The sequence below is a fragment of the Rhinolophus hipposideros genome (genome assembly GCF_964194185.1).
Source record: "Rhinolophus hipposideros genome assembly, chromosome: 13".
Classification (NCBI taxonomy): domain Eukaryota; kingdom Metazoa; phylum Chordata; class Mammalia; order Chiroptera; family Rhinolophidae; genus Rhinolophus; species Rhinolophus hipposideros.
Window position 1 is genome coordinate 28,080,176 of NC_138059.1, and position 16,602 is coordinate 28,096,777.

Consider the following 16,602-nt stretch of genomic DNA (forward strand, 5'->3'; position numbering starts at 1 on the left):
AAGACTTAAATTTCATTCACACAGGAAGTGAGAGGATCATAGGTTTGAGGCCAGAAATGTCTTTGAGCCCCACATAGAAGAGATGATGAAATGGAAGCCCAGAGGCTATGTGGTCCTGGGCTCCACCACTGACTCCACTATTCCCCACTAGTCATGCCCTTGTACAGCTAATGTTTATTGAATGCTTATTATGTGCCAGGTATTGGCACCAGAGACAAAATTGTGAACAAAAGTTGATGTGATCCCTACCTGCCTGGGAAAAACAGATATTTATCAAACAATCACAAATCTGCCTAAATGTGTATCTACTTCAAGTGCTACAAAGAAGAGATATACAATAAAATGAAAACCTGAGAGAAAAGAGTTGATGATTTGGGGAATGGTCGGGGAGGGCTTCCCAGAGGAGGTGAGACCTGAAGAATGACTAGAAGATAACCAGGCAAAGGAGAGCAGGAAGAGTCTTCCTGCAGAGAAGTATGTGTGGCTGCGGATGCAGAGGGCAAGGGCCTGGAAGTGTGAGTAAGGTAATGAAGTTTGAAGTAGCTGGTGAGGGAAAGAGAAGAGAGAGGGAGAAAAAGGGGGGGGGGGATAGAGCGAGAAAGAGAGAGATTCTTTTTCTTAAACCTCACCAGGGAAGAGCTCCGGGTCTTTTATTCAAGTAAGGAAAATGAGGAACAGAGAATGGGGAAGAAATCAAGGTCACAGGAAGGGCAGACTGCAACACCAGCCTCTGGGCACATGGTCCAAAGCTCTCCTCTGTGGCTTGAGCTATAAAATAGGAGAGAATACATTCAGTCCTATAACTGCAGAAATCTTTGGTGTCTTTTGGTGACATGTGCCAGGCACTGAGCTAGGTGCCAGGAATATAGCAATGAAGGACCAGCTCAAAGTCCCTAAGACAGACGAGGAAATCAGTGGTTTCAGTACAGGGTGGTAAAGACTGTGGCAGTGGCAGGCTGCTATGGAGCAGAGAGGAAGGAAGCCAACTAAAGGTCCCTCTGTAACTCCAGTGACCTCTTCTGGGTCTTCTTTGCTTACCTCTTTTCCTCTGCCCTTCCCCCTAAAGTTTCTTGTAGCTCCTGCAGCTCTTGTGTCACATTGCAGTTATAGTCGGCCCCACATCCAGAAGGAATACTTGTATTGGTCATGGTGTTTATTTTACAAATAACTGACAATAGATGTTCAAACAAAACTTTATACACAGATATTTATAGTAGCATTATTCATAATAACCAAAAGGTGGAAACAACTCGAATGTCCACCAGCCGTGGAATGCAAAATAAAATGTGATCCGTTTCCCCTGCTATCCAAAAGGAGAGCGTTCCTATGAAAACTTTCATCAGCTTAAATGGCATAGACTGAAGAAGCAATGACCATTAATTTATATGGAAAATCTTTTGAGTGTTCCCAGACTCAAAAAAAACCCTACCAAATTATACCAAATAACGCATCAAACCTAGAATAGCACTAACATACAGTAAAAGCAGTGCCAGTCTTGCTGCTGAAAGTGCGTGTTGCCTCTACAATAGCTCACTGCAAACAACACTGAATGTGATTTTTGCTCATCACTTTTTTTTTGGTAAAAGGAAAAATCCTCTTCAGTTTTCTTTTGGTTAGTGAAAACAGGTACTAATGGAGGTCATTTTAAAAGTGAAGTGGCCAAACGCGACCTTTCAAGAAGTGGGGGATTCCTGTACATCCATATAATGGAATATTATTTAACTATGAAAAGGAATTGGATACATACTGCAATACGAATGAACCTTGGAAACATGCTAAGCAAAAGAAGCCAGACACAAGACCTCGTATTGCATGATTTCAGTTATATGAACTATCCAGAATTGGTAAACCCATAGAGACAGAGAGCAGACTGCTAGTTGCCAGGGACTCAGGGAAGAGAGAAATGGGGAGTGACTGCTTAATGGGTATGGGATTTCTTTGTAAGATAATAAAAAGTGTTTGGAAATTAGAGAGTGGTGAAGGTTGCACAACATTGTGAATGTGTGAAAAGCTACTTTAAAATGGTTACACCAGTAAATTTTATGTTGTATGTGTATTTTACCACAATAAAAAATCCAAAACTTTAAAAAAAATAAAAGGCACACATAACTATTTTCAAATAAGTCGGTTAATGTAAGAGAGGGATTTGGGGGTTTAAATGGTTGGAAAGTTTGAAAGAAAGATGGCGAGAGGGAGTTGAAAACTGAATATCTCCTAATGACAATAAAACAGGTTCACACGGCCAGCTGCAGTGCCTCTCAGCTCTCTTCCCAAAGTTAAAAAACCAAGTCCTTCTGATGATCAGAGAGGGACTGTGAAATGGGCAGAGACTAGGACGCAGCAATTGTCACTGTGAAAACACCATCAGAATCCGAGCTGGTTATGGGAACAGTTTTGTTATGCCGAGTTGTTATAACTGAGCATTTTCTTGAATCACATTCATTTGTTAATTGAACGAGAGCATCTGGATCACCTCTCTGTGCCAGTCATTGTACCCTGCGGGCTCCACCTTTACTGCCACTGAGGTCACCTACTTGTACGCTCCACCCACTCCTCACACTGAAACTCTGTGGGATGGGACCTCCAACAAGTGACTGCTCACGGTCATGAGACGTGATCACAGAGATCTGTGGTCAACAGGCTCCCGAGATCCTGTCCAAGGGCCTGTGCTGTTCACCGTCCTCTGCTCCTTTCTAAGCTGTGTGGCCTCAGGCAGGTCACTTAACCTCTCTTAGCTTCAATTTCCTGCACTAGAAGTGATAGCATCCACCCAGTCTAGTCATAGGCTTATTGTGAGGCACACATGAGATAATAAAGTCTATAAAATTGGTTTGAAACTTATCAGATGCCAGAAAGAGGTAAGAGAGCGCATTTTTTAGACGGGGTACAGGTTTTGGAGCCCAGCCACCAGCATTCTCTGCCCAGCAGACCCTGGACTTAACCTCTGCGAGCCTCAGGTTCCTCCTCACGGGTCAATGGGGGCAGTAGCACCATCAGAAGTTTGTTGTGAGGTTCAGATGAGATCAATGCACACGAAGCAACCAGCACGAAGCTGGAAAGGAGTGAGCTATAGGTAAATGACAGTGACTGCACGCTTTCCAGCCAGCTCCATTTCCCTGAGTCACTGCAGGCCCCTGCAAAGGGACTGCAGAAAAACACGCCAGTCAGAGCCGCCTCCCACACACCTCGTGTTTGTGCCGGTCCTGTTCAGCAAGATCTGACTGGGCTTGTCACCAACTCGGGCCTGGTAGCTGTGGCCCCTTACTGAGCTGCGCAGCCGCAGCCGTGAGGATGCTGCTGAAAGAACTGCCCTGCGATGGGGGGGCACACGCTGATTTCAGCGGCCCCTGTCTTTCCCACACGCCTGGAGCTTTCTACACAACTCTCAGCACTACAGACAGACGTCATGAGAGTTGTTTGTTCTCCACTCCCCCACTTTCCCAAGGTTTGTGTTCTTTTCTTAAGTGGTTTACAATATTCTGAGTTACTTTACATCTTATGGGCAACTCACTGTAAATAATTCTCTAGTCTTGGGAATTCTAGTAACAAGACAGCTTGTTTTCTCCATTCTAAAAAACACGCGGCACCCCTGCCAATCAATATTTACTGGCTTTGCCCAGGTTTACTGAACATCAAGAAGATGTAGACGCAGCCCTCAGAGAGCTCATGATAAAAAGGTTACAGGGAAAGGGGTCTAAAAGTTACCAGGTTTCTTGGGAGTGTAGGCGTTTGTACTATGCAGGAAGGGCTGAGATTTCAAGAGTTCCTGAAAAAAGGAGTTTCTTGTTGTGTTTTATTTTTCATCCTTTCCTTTCCTGCTTTTCTTTCCTTCTTTTCTCTTCTCTTCTGTTCTTTTCCCTTTCTCTCTCTCCTCCTCTCCCCCTCTCTCTGTCTCTCTCTGTCTCTCTCTCTTTCTCTCTCTCTCTCTCTTTCAGCAACAAAGGAAAAATGCAGCTTCCTGAATCTTAATTGTAGGATCCTACAATCTATATTTATGCCACTGGATCTAATAGGAAAGGGAAAATGAAAGAATGAGTTGGTGTTTCTGTTTATTGAAATTCTTTGAAGGACACAGGCTTTACACTAAAAAGGAAGCATCCTTAGAATAAGAGTGAGGCATGGTGTGGGCAAAGACTCAGAAGCCCAAAAGGCAGTGCCTCGTGCACCAAAGGACACATGACAGGCAAGGAGCCCAGAGCTTGGCATGAGAAGAGGGCTTTCATCACTTCTCAGTGTGTGGCCTGGGGAAAGTCACGTAACCTCTCTGAATCCCAATTTCTTGATCCATGAAATGGAAATGATACTAGCCACCCTACTTACTTTACTGCATTGTCAAAAGAACCAAATAAAGTTTGTGAACAATAAAACAATATTCATGTAATGAGTAGAATATAATTATAATATCAATGTCATACACAAAAAAAGTTACTCTGAGAAGTTAGTTTGTGGGAAAAAGAAAAAAAATGATTGAGAACCAGAGAGATTGTAAAGGCCACAGGAGATTTAAAAATAGATTGGTGAGATCACAGTAATAACAGAAGGGCAGTTTTGCAGAGAGAATGCCAAGAAATGGAGAGAATAACTGGGACCTGAACAGGAAGTTCAGCAGTGGTGACCGAGGAGAAGGAGGTGTTGCCAGGCTCCCCAGGAGGAAGCTGGAGGCTTTGTTCCATGATATGCTGAGGAATGGGGTTGGGGAAAAGCTAATGATGTGTTGTCTGTGAGTCACTGTACCATCCCTATTGAAGGTCACATGCAAAATCCAGAGCCAGGAACATAAGCCAGCCAAGGTTAGCACTGTGCTTAAGAACCTGCGGAGAAGATGCGCTGGGCCAGGAGGATGAGGACAGTGAAATGAATTGGACCTTCTAGGCAAGTGTGGAGAGAGCCCAGCAGGAGGCCGTGGAGGGAGGTCAGAACAAACATACTGGGCAGAGGAGGCTGCCAGCAGGTGTAAGCACCCACCACGGGGATGGGGTTGGTGGCCAAGACCAGTTTGGAAAGAGCTGGAATCCTAAGCAGGGTGGCAAGGATGCTACTCCTCCAAGAAGGAAAGCTGGCAGGTCCCCTGGAATAGGACAAGAGTGGCAGGGCAAAGGGAGTGGAGGTGATTTCCAGAAGTGAGACTCAAGGATTGTGTTCAGGTCTTGCTACTCCAGAGAGCCATAAAGGACGGTGGGCTCCTGGAGACCTAGAACCATGTCTCATTCCTCTCTGTAGCCTTACTGCCTGGCGTTCAGAAAGTAATCAGTGTTTGCAGGAATTAACCAACATATGATTCAAAATACTGAACACGCTTTGAATTTTACTCCCCTTTTTGTTGGCTTTTGACAGCCTTTGGCTTTCTTCCTAGTGCCAGGTAGCCAACGTGGATACCACCCTCACTATCCCTTCTGAGATCTCCTGACCGTCTAGCATGTGTCTGGCCCCTTCCCTCCTTTTCATGTTGTGTATGCTCTGGGGATGGCTGTGTTTCCTTTAGTGGCTTGTTTCCGTGGCAACTTGTTCCTTCATTATGGCATACCCAACCTGTTTGTAGTTATCAGGCATTGCCGTACTGTACCTTATTCAGTTCCCAGCCGTGTTTGCGTCCTGTCCTGATACAGAATGTCTTTCATTAAGAGAACATTGCCTTCTCAGAAATTAACTTTAAAAATGCATTTAACCACATTATGGCTTGATTGTTTTCAACTAGAAATATAACATTTCTCCACAACTTCCTTGCCAAGAAACAACTTTCCCTGTCAGCTGTTTTCACTGACTCTTTTCACAACTTTTTTCTCCATGACTATTGTAAGCCAGCCCTGGGAAGAGTCTCCAGGAGAAGCATTTGGCTCCAAAAATAATGTCTCAGACTTTTCACCGACTTCTGTAGACTTTATCCCTTCATGGTCACTGGCATGTTCAGATGATCAGCAGTCTCGCCCTCAACACTGAAGAAGATCTGAACACCATCTCAGGAAAATGTAGGCACAAGAGTCATGAGGCATATTTCATCTTATTGCACTGTGGTATTTTTATTAGACTGGTCCATTTGCGTTTTTAAGTCTCCGAACCTGGGTTTCATCACTTTAATGACGTAGGACCTATCCGACCCATTCTTAGAATTCATCTTGTTCCACGCCGAGAGTATCTCTTGACCATAGTCTCTTTCTCAGCTATAAACTTGTGAGACTTTTAGAAAACACTCAGATGGAGCCCACTAACGTCAGTTGAGGATCGTCTCATCTTTACTTTTTAAGGTGGATATTCACACCGGCTGACAGAACTGTCTGCCACATAATTCCCCCTTGTAGCCAGAATAAATAGTTCTATCCTTGGTCTGGCAGCTAGTCCTGTCCATCACTTGGGGCCCTTCACCGCCATTCCTTGCCTTCCAATAAAGCATATTGATTCCCGCATTTTTAAAGCATATTCTCTCACTTATAAGGCATCTCATGGCTCAGATCACTATATTGCTGAGGTCTTCCCTCTAGATCTTTTCCTCAATGCTCAGTGAGTCTCCATGTAGCAGATCATTTATTTTTTTATTTTTTATTTATTTATTTATTTTTTATTAATTTCAGGTGCACAAAACAAAGTAATACTTAGATGTTTATCATTTATACCCCACACACTGTGTCAACCCCTCTCCCCTCATCCACTATCCCTCTGACATCGCACACAGCCATTACATTTCCACCAGCAGATCATTTATTGTGGCTAAGGTATAATTCCATATTCCTTAGAACAACTTTCCTCTGATTGTTCATCAAAAATTCAATTTTGATTTCTCCTGCTCTTTTCATGCCTGCAGTTAGAGCTAAGGTGCACCAAAAGATATGTAAAGTTCATCCTAACTATGCAGCTATACTATGACCAACTTGTAAAGATATTTTCTAAAGAGTAGGGTTTGCCTACTGTACAGGGGTAATTCATGTAGGGGAAAGTCTTTGCTTCAACTATACTGGGTTAAATTGTGTCTCCCCCTGGACCCTCCCCCAAAAATGTTCAAGTCCTAATCCCTCTTACCAGTGAATATGACCTTATTTGGAAATAGTGTCTTTGCATATGTAATTAAGTAAAGGTGAGGTCATACTGAATTAGGGTGAGCCCTAATCCAACCACTGTTCTTGTAGAAGGAAGACTGTCATGTGAAGATGAAAGCAGAAATTGGAGTTATGCTGCCATAAACCACAGAATGCAAAGGATTGCCAGCAATCACCAGAAGTAGAGAGACGGGGAAGGATCCTTCCCTACCTTCCAAAACTGTGAGAACATACGTTTCTATTGTTTTAAGGCACCTAGTTTGTGGTAATTAGTTATAGCAGTCCTAGGAAACCAATACTACATCCCTTCACCAACTGGAAAATTAGACAAAGGTGAGAGGTTTTTGAATCTCTAGAATTTTGTCCTGCCTCCAGTGTTCAATGCGTCCATGAATAAATGGAAAATTTCTCAGTTTGTTTCTTGGATGATAATACTTTCTGTACTTTTGGATGTGAGAAAAAAATGGAGTTCTTCCTCAACTGATGGTGATAACATTATTATCCATAAGGCATTAGACCCTTATATTGGAGATACTACCTAAGTGTTTACAGCTCCTCCTGGAGTACAAATGCCTGACATCCTGATAGACTACTTGAGAGCCCTCTGACCATGCCACACACCACCGGACCCTCTCTTCATGCCCAATGAGTAAACTAAATATGACCATCTGAGTTAACCCAGTAACTTCCAAGTGCAGCAGGCAACTTGGTGTTGGATGTAATAAGTAATGGGAATTATAAATGACCATTGTAAATTCTCTTCCAAGGAAAAGCTCTGAATAAAGTGCTCTTATAATTATTTTGTTGTTGTTGTTTTTGGAGAAAGAGTTCTAGCGCTGGGAGGCAATGGGGATGCTAAAATAGGGGTGGAAGCAAACACAGTGGTTTTGTTATTGGAAGAACAGCTCGGTCCTTTTGCCCATACAGTAAAAAATTACACATCAATTACACATCAGCAAACATGAAGAGGTAGAGTAAGGAAAGTTTATTAAGATACGTTCTAAGGGAAGAACATGCCAAGTCAAGAGAAACCATGGCGCAGAAGCGTTTGTTGCCTCTGAGCCAGCCCTGCACGTGTGACAGATAAACCTGGGTCATTTGATTGACGTGTGAATGGGTTCATTCCTTTCTGCTCATGCCCTTACCCATAATGCACACAGAAAAAAACACGGGGGCGGGGAGTGAGGGGTGGTTAAAATCACAATGCTAATTTATTGTAACTATATTATAATTAGTCTAAAGGTTAAACGAAGGGTAAGCTTTAACATTCTGTGCAGGTGTCAAAAACCAGATAATTCTGGATGGATTTTAATTCCCTCTTATCAGGACGTTCTAGCCAAAGATTAGTCCCTAGAAGTTGGACCTGGGTGGTCCCTGGGGAGTGGACCTGGGCCTTGCAAGACACCATTACATTATCACCCACCCCTCCTGTTGCTCATGCCTACCTTCTGCCGAACAGTTTGGTAAGGAAATGATGGTAACAGTCAACACTGGAAAAAAGGGAGAGTTAAGAGATGCTGTAGCAATAGAATTGGGTGGGTATTGACTAGAAGCAGACTTACAAATGAAGCTGACTCCTAAGCTGAGAAAATCTGAAAATATTTGTTTGGGGCACTGACTGTAGTGGGGAACAAATCTTTGACATAAAGAAAGCGGGGAATGAGGATGAAGATATGTCAGGCGCACAGGCTAGTGGGGCTTCGTGGAGCCTTCGAAATCAGTGACTCTAAGTGCCACGTTTCACAGGAGAGGAACGGAGGCCCTGAGAGGTGCAGCCACTCAACCACAGTTCCATGGCTTGCAAAAGGCAGAGCCAAAGTCCTAATCCTGTACTCTTTCCAAATTAGAAGTCAAGAACTGGAAATAGAGGGAAGGTTGAGACCTAAGGATGTAGATTTTGTAGAACCCCACTTTATAACTGGTAACACACACATTTCCCAAACGGGAAGAGGCCACACACTACAAGCTCATGGTTTGACAGCTACTCTACTTTTGAAAATGAATACTGGTATTTATCTCTAACATTTAAAGATTGGGCAAGTTTCCATAAAAAGCTGGGTGTCTGGCTGCCCTGGGAGAAGTCAGTCGATCTGTGAGAAACTGAGTACGAGCTGCTCTCCCTTCTGATGGGGTGTGCACAGGATGCGTGGCCCCCTCTACCTAGCCAGCTTCACAATTTATATTAACTACATGGTCCCTGTAGGCCCTGGAGTTTGCAACCCCTGGAAGAGAGGAAGAAAGGGAAAGACCCTGAGCCGGGGGCCAAGAGTTGAGACTGTAAATGTCAGGGGGGTAATGAAGCCAACCAAGGAACCCAGCAACAAACAGATCCAGAAAGCCCAGGTCACAGAAACAAAGGGCTTGACCAAAAATTCAGGGACAAAGTTTTCATCTGTTTTTAGATAAAAATAACAGGATGTGGAAACCAAGAAAAAAGAGGTCAGTTCTCCGTACTGCACAATGGTGATGACTTATGCAAAACATCCTCTTTCCTATTTTTAACGAGATCACAGAAGCTTCATCAGAGGACTTCCTGCTGACTAACCCTGTTGAGGCACCTTTCTCTGAATTGCATAAATGCCATCTACATAGCCTCAAGAACATTTGAGAAGAAAAACACCTCTGAAGACTACTGCACACAGGGCATTCTTATAAATAGTGTTCTGAGTGGGATCAGGGTGTTGTGGGCCATAGCTTTCTGGAAGGTGTCTAGGATTTCATGGCTGAGTGATGCAGAGACTCAAAGAGAAATCGTTTGTTTAAGCTGTATTAATGCTCCCGTGATATTTTTGCATTGGAAATTATAGTGAGGACTGATTTCTAGTGTAGATAATGTGGAGAATTAGGACAATTTTTCAGCAAAACTATTTTCTAGTTGTGTAAATATCCCTGTAGCAGGAGTAGGCCTTTTATTTTTATTTATTTTTTTTTTTTTTGAGAAAAGGAATCAGGACTGAGAGCCAAGGGTTCTGAATGCCTTATAGGCAAGAACCACGTTGTGACAATGGCAGGACGCGAATGTCAGCAGAGCCCTCAGTGGTCAAGGAATGCGGCCCTTTTACTGAGGGGGAAATGGAGGTATTGGGGTTGCTGAAGGGGTCTCCTCTAACCCCCTGGGTCTTACCACCTGAGTATACCCCGCTGACTCCCAACTGCCAGTTTCTGCATCTCTTTGCCTGGGGACTTTTTTCAGAACTGAGGAAAGCCAGACATGCCAGGAAATGAGTATCACCCCGAAGCAGCAGCAGCCCAGAATCAGAAACTGGTAGGACGCGGTGTGTAAATACCCTTGTCCTTCACCCCTCAGTAGGACGATGCCTCGGCGTGGCTTCTGCAGCGGTTTAGCACAGAGAGAGTAGGCTGCTGGCTTTGGCAGGCAAATATCTCACTGGAAGTTAATAACGTAATAATGTTGTTTTGTTTCCTGTATGTGTATTATGTATAGTTTATACATGTAAAATGTATATACTGTGTGTATATTATATATGTGTGTAATATGGATATATAATAACTAATATAGATATGTGTATGTATAGTATTTTTATTTATGGAAGGTGATACTGTTTTTCCATTTAAAGTGATGTTTTCAAGTTTCCTCTTAAAATGACCTTATTTAAGTAAAAATGCTGAGTTCATTTAATGAACGTTTAAGTAAATGATAGAGCTTGACCTAGCCCGATGTGATAAAACATCGTGGAGGTTGTGTATGAGTGACTGAAGTCAGCCTGACATCTTCCTGCTTTGTTCTGCAGATCCCTCAGGTGCCCCAGGAATTGCCAAAGTGGACAAGAGGTAGGAAAGCAGGCTCGAAGCCACCTACCTTTATTTCAAGAAGAGCGACTGTGTTTTTGCCGGGTTGGGAAGTGGTGAGCTAAAGACTGAAATAGAAGAAGGGGTCTGCTGCTTGAAACAATAGTTAATACATTTGAAAGTTTCCGATGGAGCCCAACACTCAGTTGATCAAGAAATTGAGGCCCAGAGAGTTTAAATGCTACCTTCCAGTTCCCACAGGGAGCCTGTGACAGAGCCAGGACGAGGCCCCATTCATGTAACTCCCACCCGTGCTCTCCCCACTGTGCTCACTTTTTGAGGACGCTGGACTCCGATAGGGCAGTGAGGGGTGGGAGGAGGTGAATGGGGAGAGAAGATGGGGAGCGCCTCACAGATGGGAAGCCCAGGAGAGACAGGGTATGAAGGAGAATGCAGATGCTCTTCCAGTGCTCAGCTGGAAAGAGCTTTTTGACTAAAGGGAGGGTTTAGGCAGAGGAAGAGTAAGGAATAAAGTGAGGAAATAGGCTGGATCAGATTGGAGGAGAGCTTGAATGCCTGCTGAGGGCAATGCTAACTCACCAGGACGTGTGGGTCCAGATCTCTGAGCTGGGAAATGACATGCAAACCATGCTCTGGGAGGCAGCGCAGTAGAGAGTAACTATGTTCGAATATTGTTTCTAGAGCACACTGTGCACAATATACTTAGCCTCTCAGTGCCTCAGGTCCTCATCCATACAACAGCAATAGCATCAGAACCTCCGCCATGAGATTTTGGTAAAGATTAATGGAAATTATACACCAAAAGCAGTGTCTGGTACCCAGTAAGCACTCAGTGAATACATAATAGCTATTATGATGTTTTCTAGGAAAGACTGAATTGTGTCCAGAGAGGAAGTGCCTTGGCTACGCAAGTTAGTAGCAGAGCCAGAATTAGAAGTCAGTTCTTCTCCTTTCTAATTCAATACTTTTCTTTCATTAGCTCATGTTTGAAAACAATGTATTATTTATTTTCTTGTATGTATTAGCATTGCCACTTGCAAGACGCAGCATCCTTCTTGTCTCAGGGCAGACGTGCTTCCACAATGGTTCCCTTTCGGAAAACAATTTTGATCAAATTCTTTCACTCCTTAATTAATATATCACATTTAGTGGGAGTGCACGGTGCCCTTTGCAAATGCAAGACTCAATTTTCAGGTCTTCAGCCATTGACATTGCAACCTGACTTTAAACCTTATGAAATTACCTATGACATTTAGAATTTAATAAGAATTCTGATTGCTTCATTGTGTCTGTGGAGAAAATAACATTTATTTTGACCAAATCTTATCTTTTCCCTTTTTCATCAAATAAATCATACTTATGATCCAAGAGCTTCTGTTGTTTTTTTATGATTCATTGACCAACCATGAAAGAACAAGCAAATCAAGTGCTGAAACTTGGGTGACATCCTGTTGGGGATTGTCTCCAGGATACTGCAGTCTCCCAAAGGATCATAGAATTTCAGAGATGGCAGCTTCCTCAGAGATTCTGTGGAATTCCAGTTTTCTTCATCTTTATAGATGAGAAAATTAAGCTCAGAAAGATGAAGTGACTTTTGCAAAGTCATCCAGCTAGTTGGTAGTAAAGAGCAATTTTGAACCCACTTTTTTTCTGACTTTGAGTCCACATTACATGATGTCCTGAATCAACTCATGGATTTCTATAAAGTCTTCCTGCATTATCAGGCAGGCCAAACTCAGCTTGCCCCTTGTTTTTCCAAATAAAGTTTTACTGAAACACAGTCAGGCTCATTCATTTACTTACTGCTTATGGCTACTTTCTTGCTATAGTGGCAGAGGTGAGTAGTTCCAGCAGAGACAAGGTGGCTGCAAAGCCTAAAATAATTACTAACAATTGTCACCCCAATAAACTTTAATTAAAAAAATAATAATAATTACTATCTGTCTTCTCACAGAAAAAGTTCATTGATCCATGCTGTGCATATCAAGCCTGGTTGAAATTCTCTTTTTTGTTTCTACTCTTTTTGTATCAGACCCTACTGTCAAAAGTTGAAGAAAGTGGGTTTGTGCAGGAAACAGTGGGAGAGGAAAAAGAAGAAAGAGCTAACCTATTTATCTAATTTGGGGAGACATTTTATGTGTAATCTTGATTCTCAAAAAGATACCATCAGACTACTATTTTAAGCCCCATTTTATAAATAAGAAAACTGAGGCTCAGAGAGATGAGAGCTAAGTTGCCTAAGCTGATGTCACTAATAATTAGCAGAACTAGAATTTGAATCCAGCCTTCCTCATTCCAAAAATATGTTCTTTCTACTATACCATGTGACTGTCATAGTCGAAGTTAAAGTCTATTTTTAAAAAATGTGATATCCCATCCCCCAAATGGAAATAATGTAATGAAAAAATAATGTTGGGTGCCACATCATGTTCATTACTGGTTGAAATTGTCAAATTTATGATGCCATAATCTGTTTTGTTTTTGCTTTGAGGCACATTTACACAAGTGGGGGAATTAGACTGCATGACAGTAGATTTGACAATTAGCATTTTGTACTGTGGAAGAAATTTGATGGATTGATAGCTCCTTTAGCATCATGCTAACAAATGGAAGTCCTGTGTGTATATCACACAACTAATTACATCGATACCATGTAGATGTGGGTATTTTTAATCAACAATCTCTCCTCTCCAAGGCTTGCTACAATTCTCTAAAGCAGCAGTTACCAAATTTGCCTGATACCTCAATCAACCGTGAAGTCCCTTAAAATACAGATTCGGAGCACCCTCCCTCCTGCTCTCCAGTCAGTAAATCTGGGTTGAGGTTTGGGAATCTGTCATTTTCTTTTCTTTTCTAACCTCTGAGGGTGATTCTGATGACCGGGCAGCTCTGAGAACCACTGCTCTGGGGAATGAGTGATAGCCGTCTGCATCTTTGTTTCCATCCTTCCTGTTCCTCCTGTGTGTCTTCTAAGCCTGTCCTCTTCCTCAGCTCCAGGCTGTGGTCCCTGGGTACAGTGTTCCCTGTCTTTGCTGAATGAGGCTGGCAGTGGGGGCACCTCACACACCACAGTGTGTATTTCCCTGGCATCCTGTAAAGTAGTGCAAACACTTTCCGCCTTCATTGTAAGTCACCGTGGCTAGTTATTGCTTTTATTTCTATCCTCGCCTTTTCCGCTTTCCATTTGATTTGCACAAAAACTTCAAATGACAAATCCACTCTGATGTCTTCTGCTTTCTGACTACAGAGGTGAGATTTATATGTTATGTTTATATGTTAAGGTTTACCCAGTTTATATGAGGTTTACGCAGCATTTTGATGATAAAAGGCTATTATCCCGGGTATCCTGTTATTCGTCTCCTTTTCCTGCTTTTAAAAAATGTCACTACAACCATTAGTGATCCAAACCAAAAGGGACTTTGAACCCTGAAAGTTTGGTGGTCTGCCACACATTAATAAATCTTTCCTCCCTACTATGCGGCAGTTATATCAGCATAATATAACAGGCTTTTAAATATACATGTATAACCACATTCAACTCATATTCCTTTTTCTAACCGGTTCCTCTCCCTTCCATAGTATAAGTTAAATAAAATAATTGACCTCAGTGGTCTTTGTCACTATTACTGACTTTGGGTGAGAAAGCTAGTTCTTACTCCCTTAGGATGAGATATGTTTATTTTTTTCTTTCCGGTGAATTAAGACAAAAATACATGATGTATAAAGACTTCAACATAATCCATATTATAATTAGAATTGATTAGGTTCTAACAGAGGAAGCAGCAGCCTATAGAATCTAAAAAGAAGAAAGACCATGTTTAACGTGCCGAGTAAAACAATGAAAGAGAACTATGAAGGTGTTTGCAATTACTGTATCTTACTGTCAGCGAAAAACACAGCTGACAACAGATGTGGAGTCAATGAGGACATCAGAATGACACCTGAAAGACCTTAACAAAATATGGCCACCAAGTTGTGATTCATGAGATGAGAAATAGTGACTTAGACTATAATACAATATATTTTTATAAGCCATTAAAATTAGTGGTGAAATGGGAAGCTCTATTATATTAGGGCTATATCTTTCTGCCTCTACAAGATTAACTGAGCACATTTCACAATAAATGTCTCAAGGAATTTAACTAACCATCCATTTAAATCTAAAGTGGATAAGCTGCAATTAAATAAGCACTTTATGTCCCAAGTTAGACTGGTCCTAATGAGGAAGCCTAAATCTTGTTTTCAATATCAAAATTGCCTTTTATGACAGCCCTCCTTGCCAGTCCGTTCCCCTAACAGGGTCAAGCACTTCAGAGTAAGCGCAAGCTTGCCTAGCAGACAAAGACAGCAAGACACTCTCCAGAAGACTTGTGAACTGTTTAAAGCCACCATCTGTTGCAAACAGCAGAGATTATACTACTTCGGAAACGTAGTTTTAATTTCAAGAAAGTTAAGACTCCTTTACCAAACTCTCCAGCGCCCTTATAGAGAAGAGGGGTAAACTGGGCATTCATAGGGGCTAAGACAGAGAACCTGGCCATTGTTTCTAAAGGTACTGCCTGCTCAGTGCCTTCAGCACTTACCAAAAGCTACCACATATTGTTATTTATTGACTAAGCGTCTGTCTGTCTTCCTGACTAGATTGGAAGCATGCCAACGGCAGGGACCATGGTGAGCTGTGTGGGCATCACCAACACTTCCTATGTGCCCTGTTCAAATGTTTGCTGTAGATAGTGATAATGATTAGGTAGGTAAGTAAGTCAGTTAATTAGAAGAATTTAGAAAGGCAAAAGCATTCAATTTCTGCTAAAAATCGAACAGTTGATTCTTTGTCTTACCTAATGTGGGGCAGATCCCTTCTCTGTAGGAAAAATAAATGCAAAATGAGTACAAAAATTCACACGCTGTCTCAGTTTATTAATACATACATTTGTTTGTGTAGAAAACACAATAAAACATAAAACTATCGGAATATTTCAATAAACCCAAACTATACATGCATATTCACCTTCTCTGATCCTGTTTTGGTTGAAAGTCATGCCAATTATAACAGCATTTGCCAGAGTATGGGCTGTAGAACTGGTCCTATGGGATGACAATAGTTATTACAGATGAAATTGTTCCATGGTTTAGTAATTTGGGGAAATTCTGGGTGAAACAAGATTAAAAGAAATTTCTTCGTTATACGGTTTCTCAAAGTTTTTAAATTATGCCAATGTACTTTATGAATCTTCAAGTTTGGAAGGCAAATTGTATAGATTTGCTAACATCAGGTAACTCATTTCATGGAACAACTAAGGGACGAGCGGTCCGAGGCACACACCTTGGAACATGCTGAATCAGACACATTTCTAGTGTAGGCTCCTTCTGTTAGAGAGATTCCACCATTGAAGACCGGAATTGAAAGACCTGCAATTCTGCAAAACTTCCTGGAATTGTTGTTTTCAATTCCGGCTGCCCATTAGAATCATCCAGGAGCTTTAAACATGCCAGCGCCCAGGCTCCACTCCAGGCCAGCTAAGTCAGGGTCTCTGAGGGTAAGATTTCTGTGCTTACGAAATGGAAATAATAATACCTCCCGCACAGAGTTGTCATGAAACATAAATGATTTAGTATGTGTAAATACCTACTCTGGTGCCTGAAACAAAGTTCAGTCCTTGAGAACATGTTTCTTTCTGGGGATAATATAGAATTCCAATTAAGAAATGTAGAAGATACCATTTTTTGGCCATCATGGTTTTGCATTCACGGATGCTAAAATCAGAGGGGAAAAGTGTGATGAGAAACAGGATGTTTTCATAGT

At 42.0% G+C, this 16,602-nt stretch overlaps 1 protein-coding gene across 6 annotated transcripts in view; it reads left to right on the forward strand.

Annotated features, from left to right (window-relative positions):
• Positions 1 to 12,165, forward strand: part of DPYS (dihydropyrimidinase) — a 98,570-nt gene extending 86,405 nt beyond the window's left edge. For 3 of the 6 annotated variants that reach the window (XM_081070211.1, XM_081070217.1, XM_081070214.1), the window contains one exon: positions 7,119 to 7,826. Coding sequence is in view for 2 of the 6 variants with exons in the window: in XM_081070214.1 (XP_080926340.1) it covers positions 7,119 to 7,172 (54 nt within the window). In the remaining 4 variants the exon portion in view is untranslated. Of the gene's footprint in view, positions 1 to 7,118; positions 7,828 to 10,780 lie in introns of those variants that run through there. The other 3 variants (XM_081070213.1, XM_081070206.1, XM_081070209.1) reach the window with 2 other exon arrangements.
• The last annotated feature ends 4,437 nt before the right edge of the window (positions 12,166 to 16,602 follow it).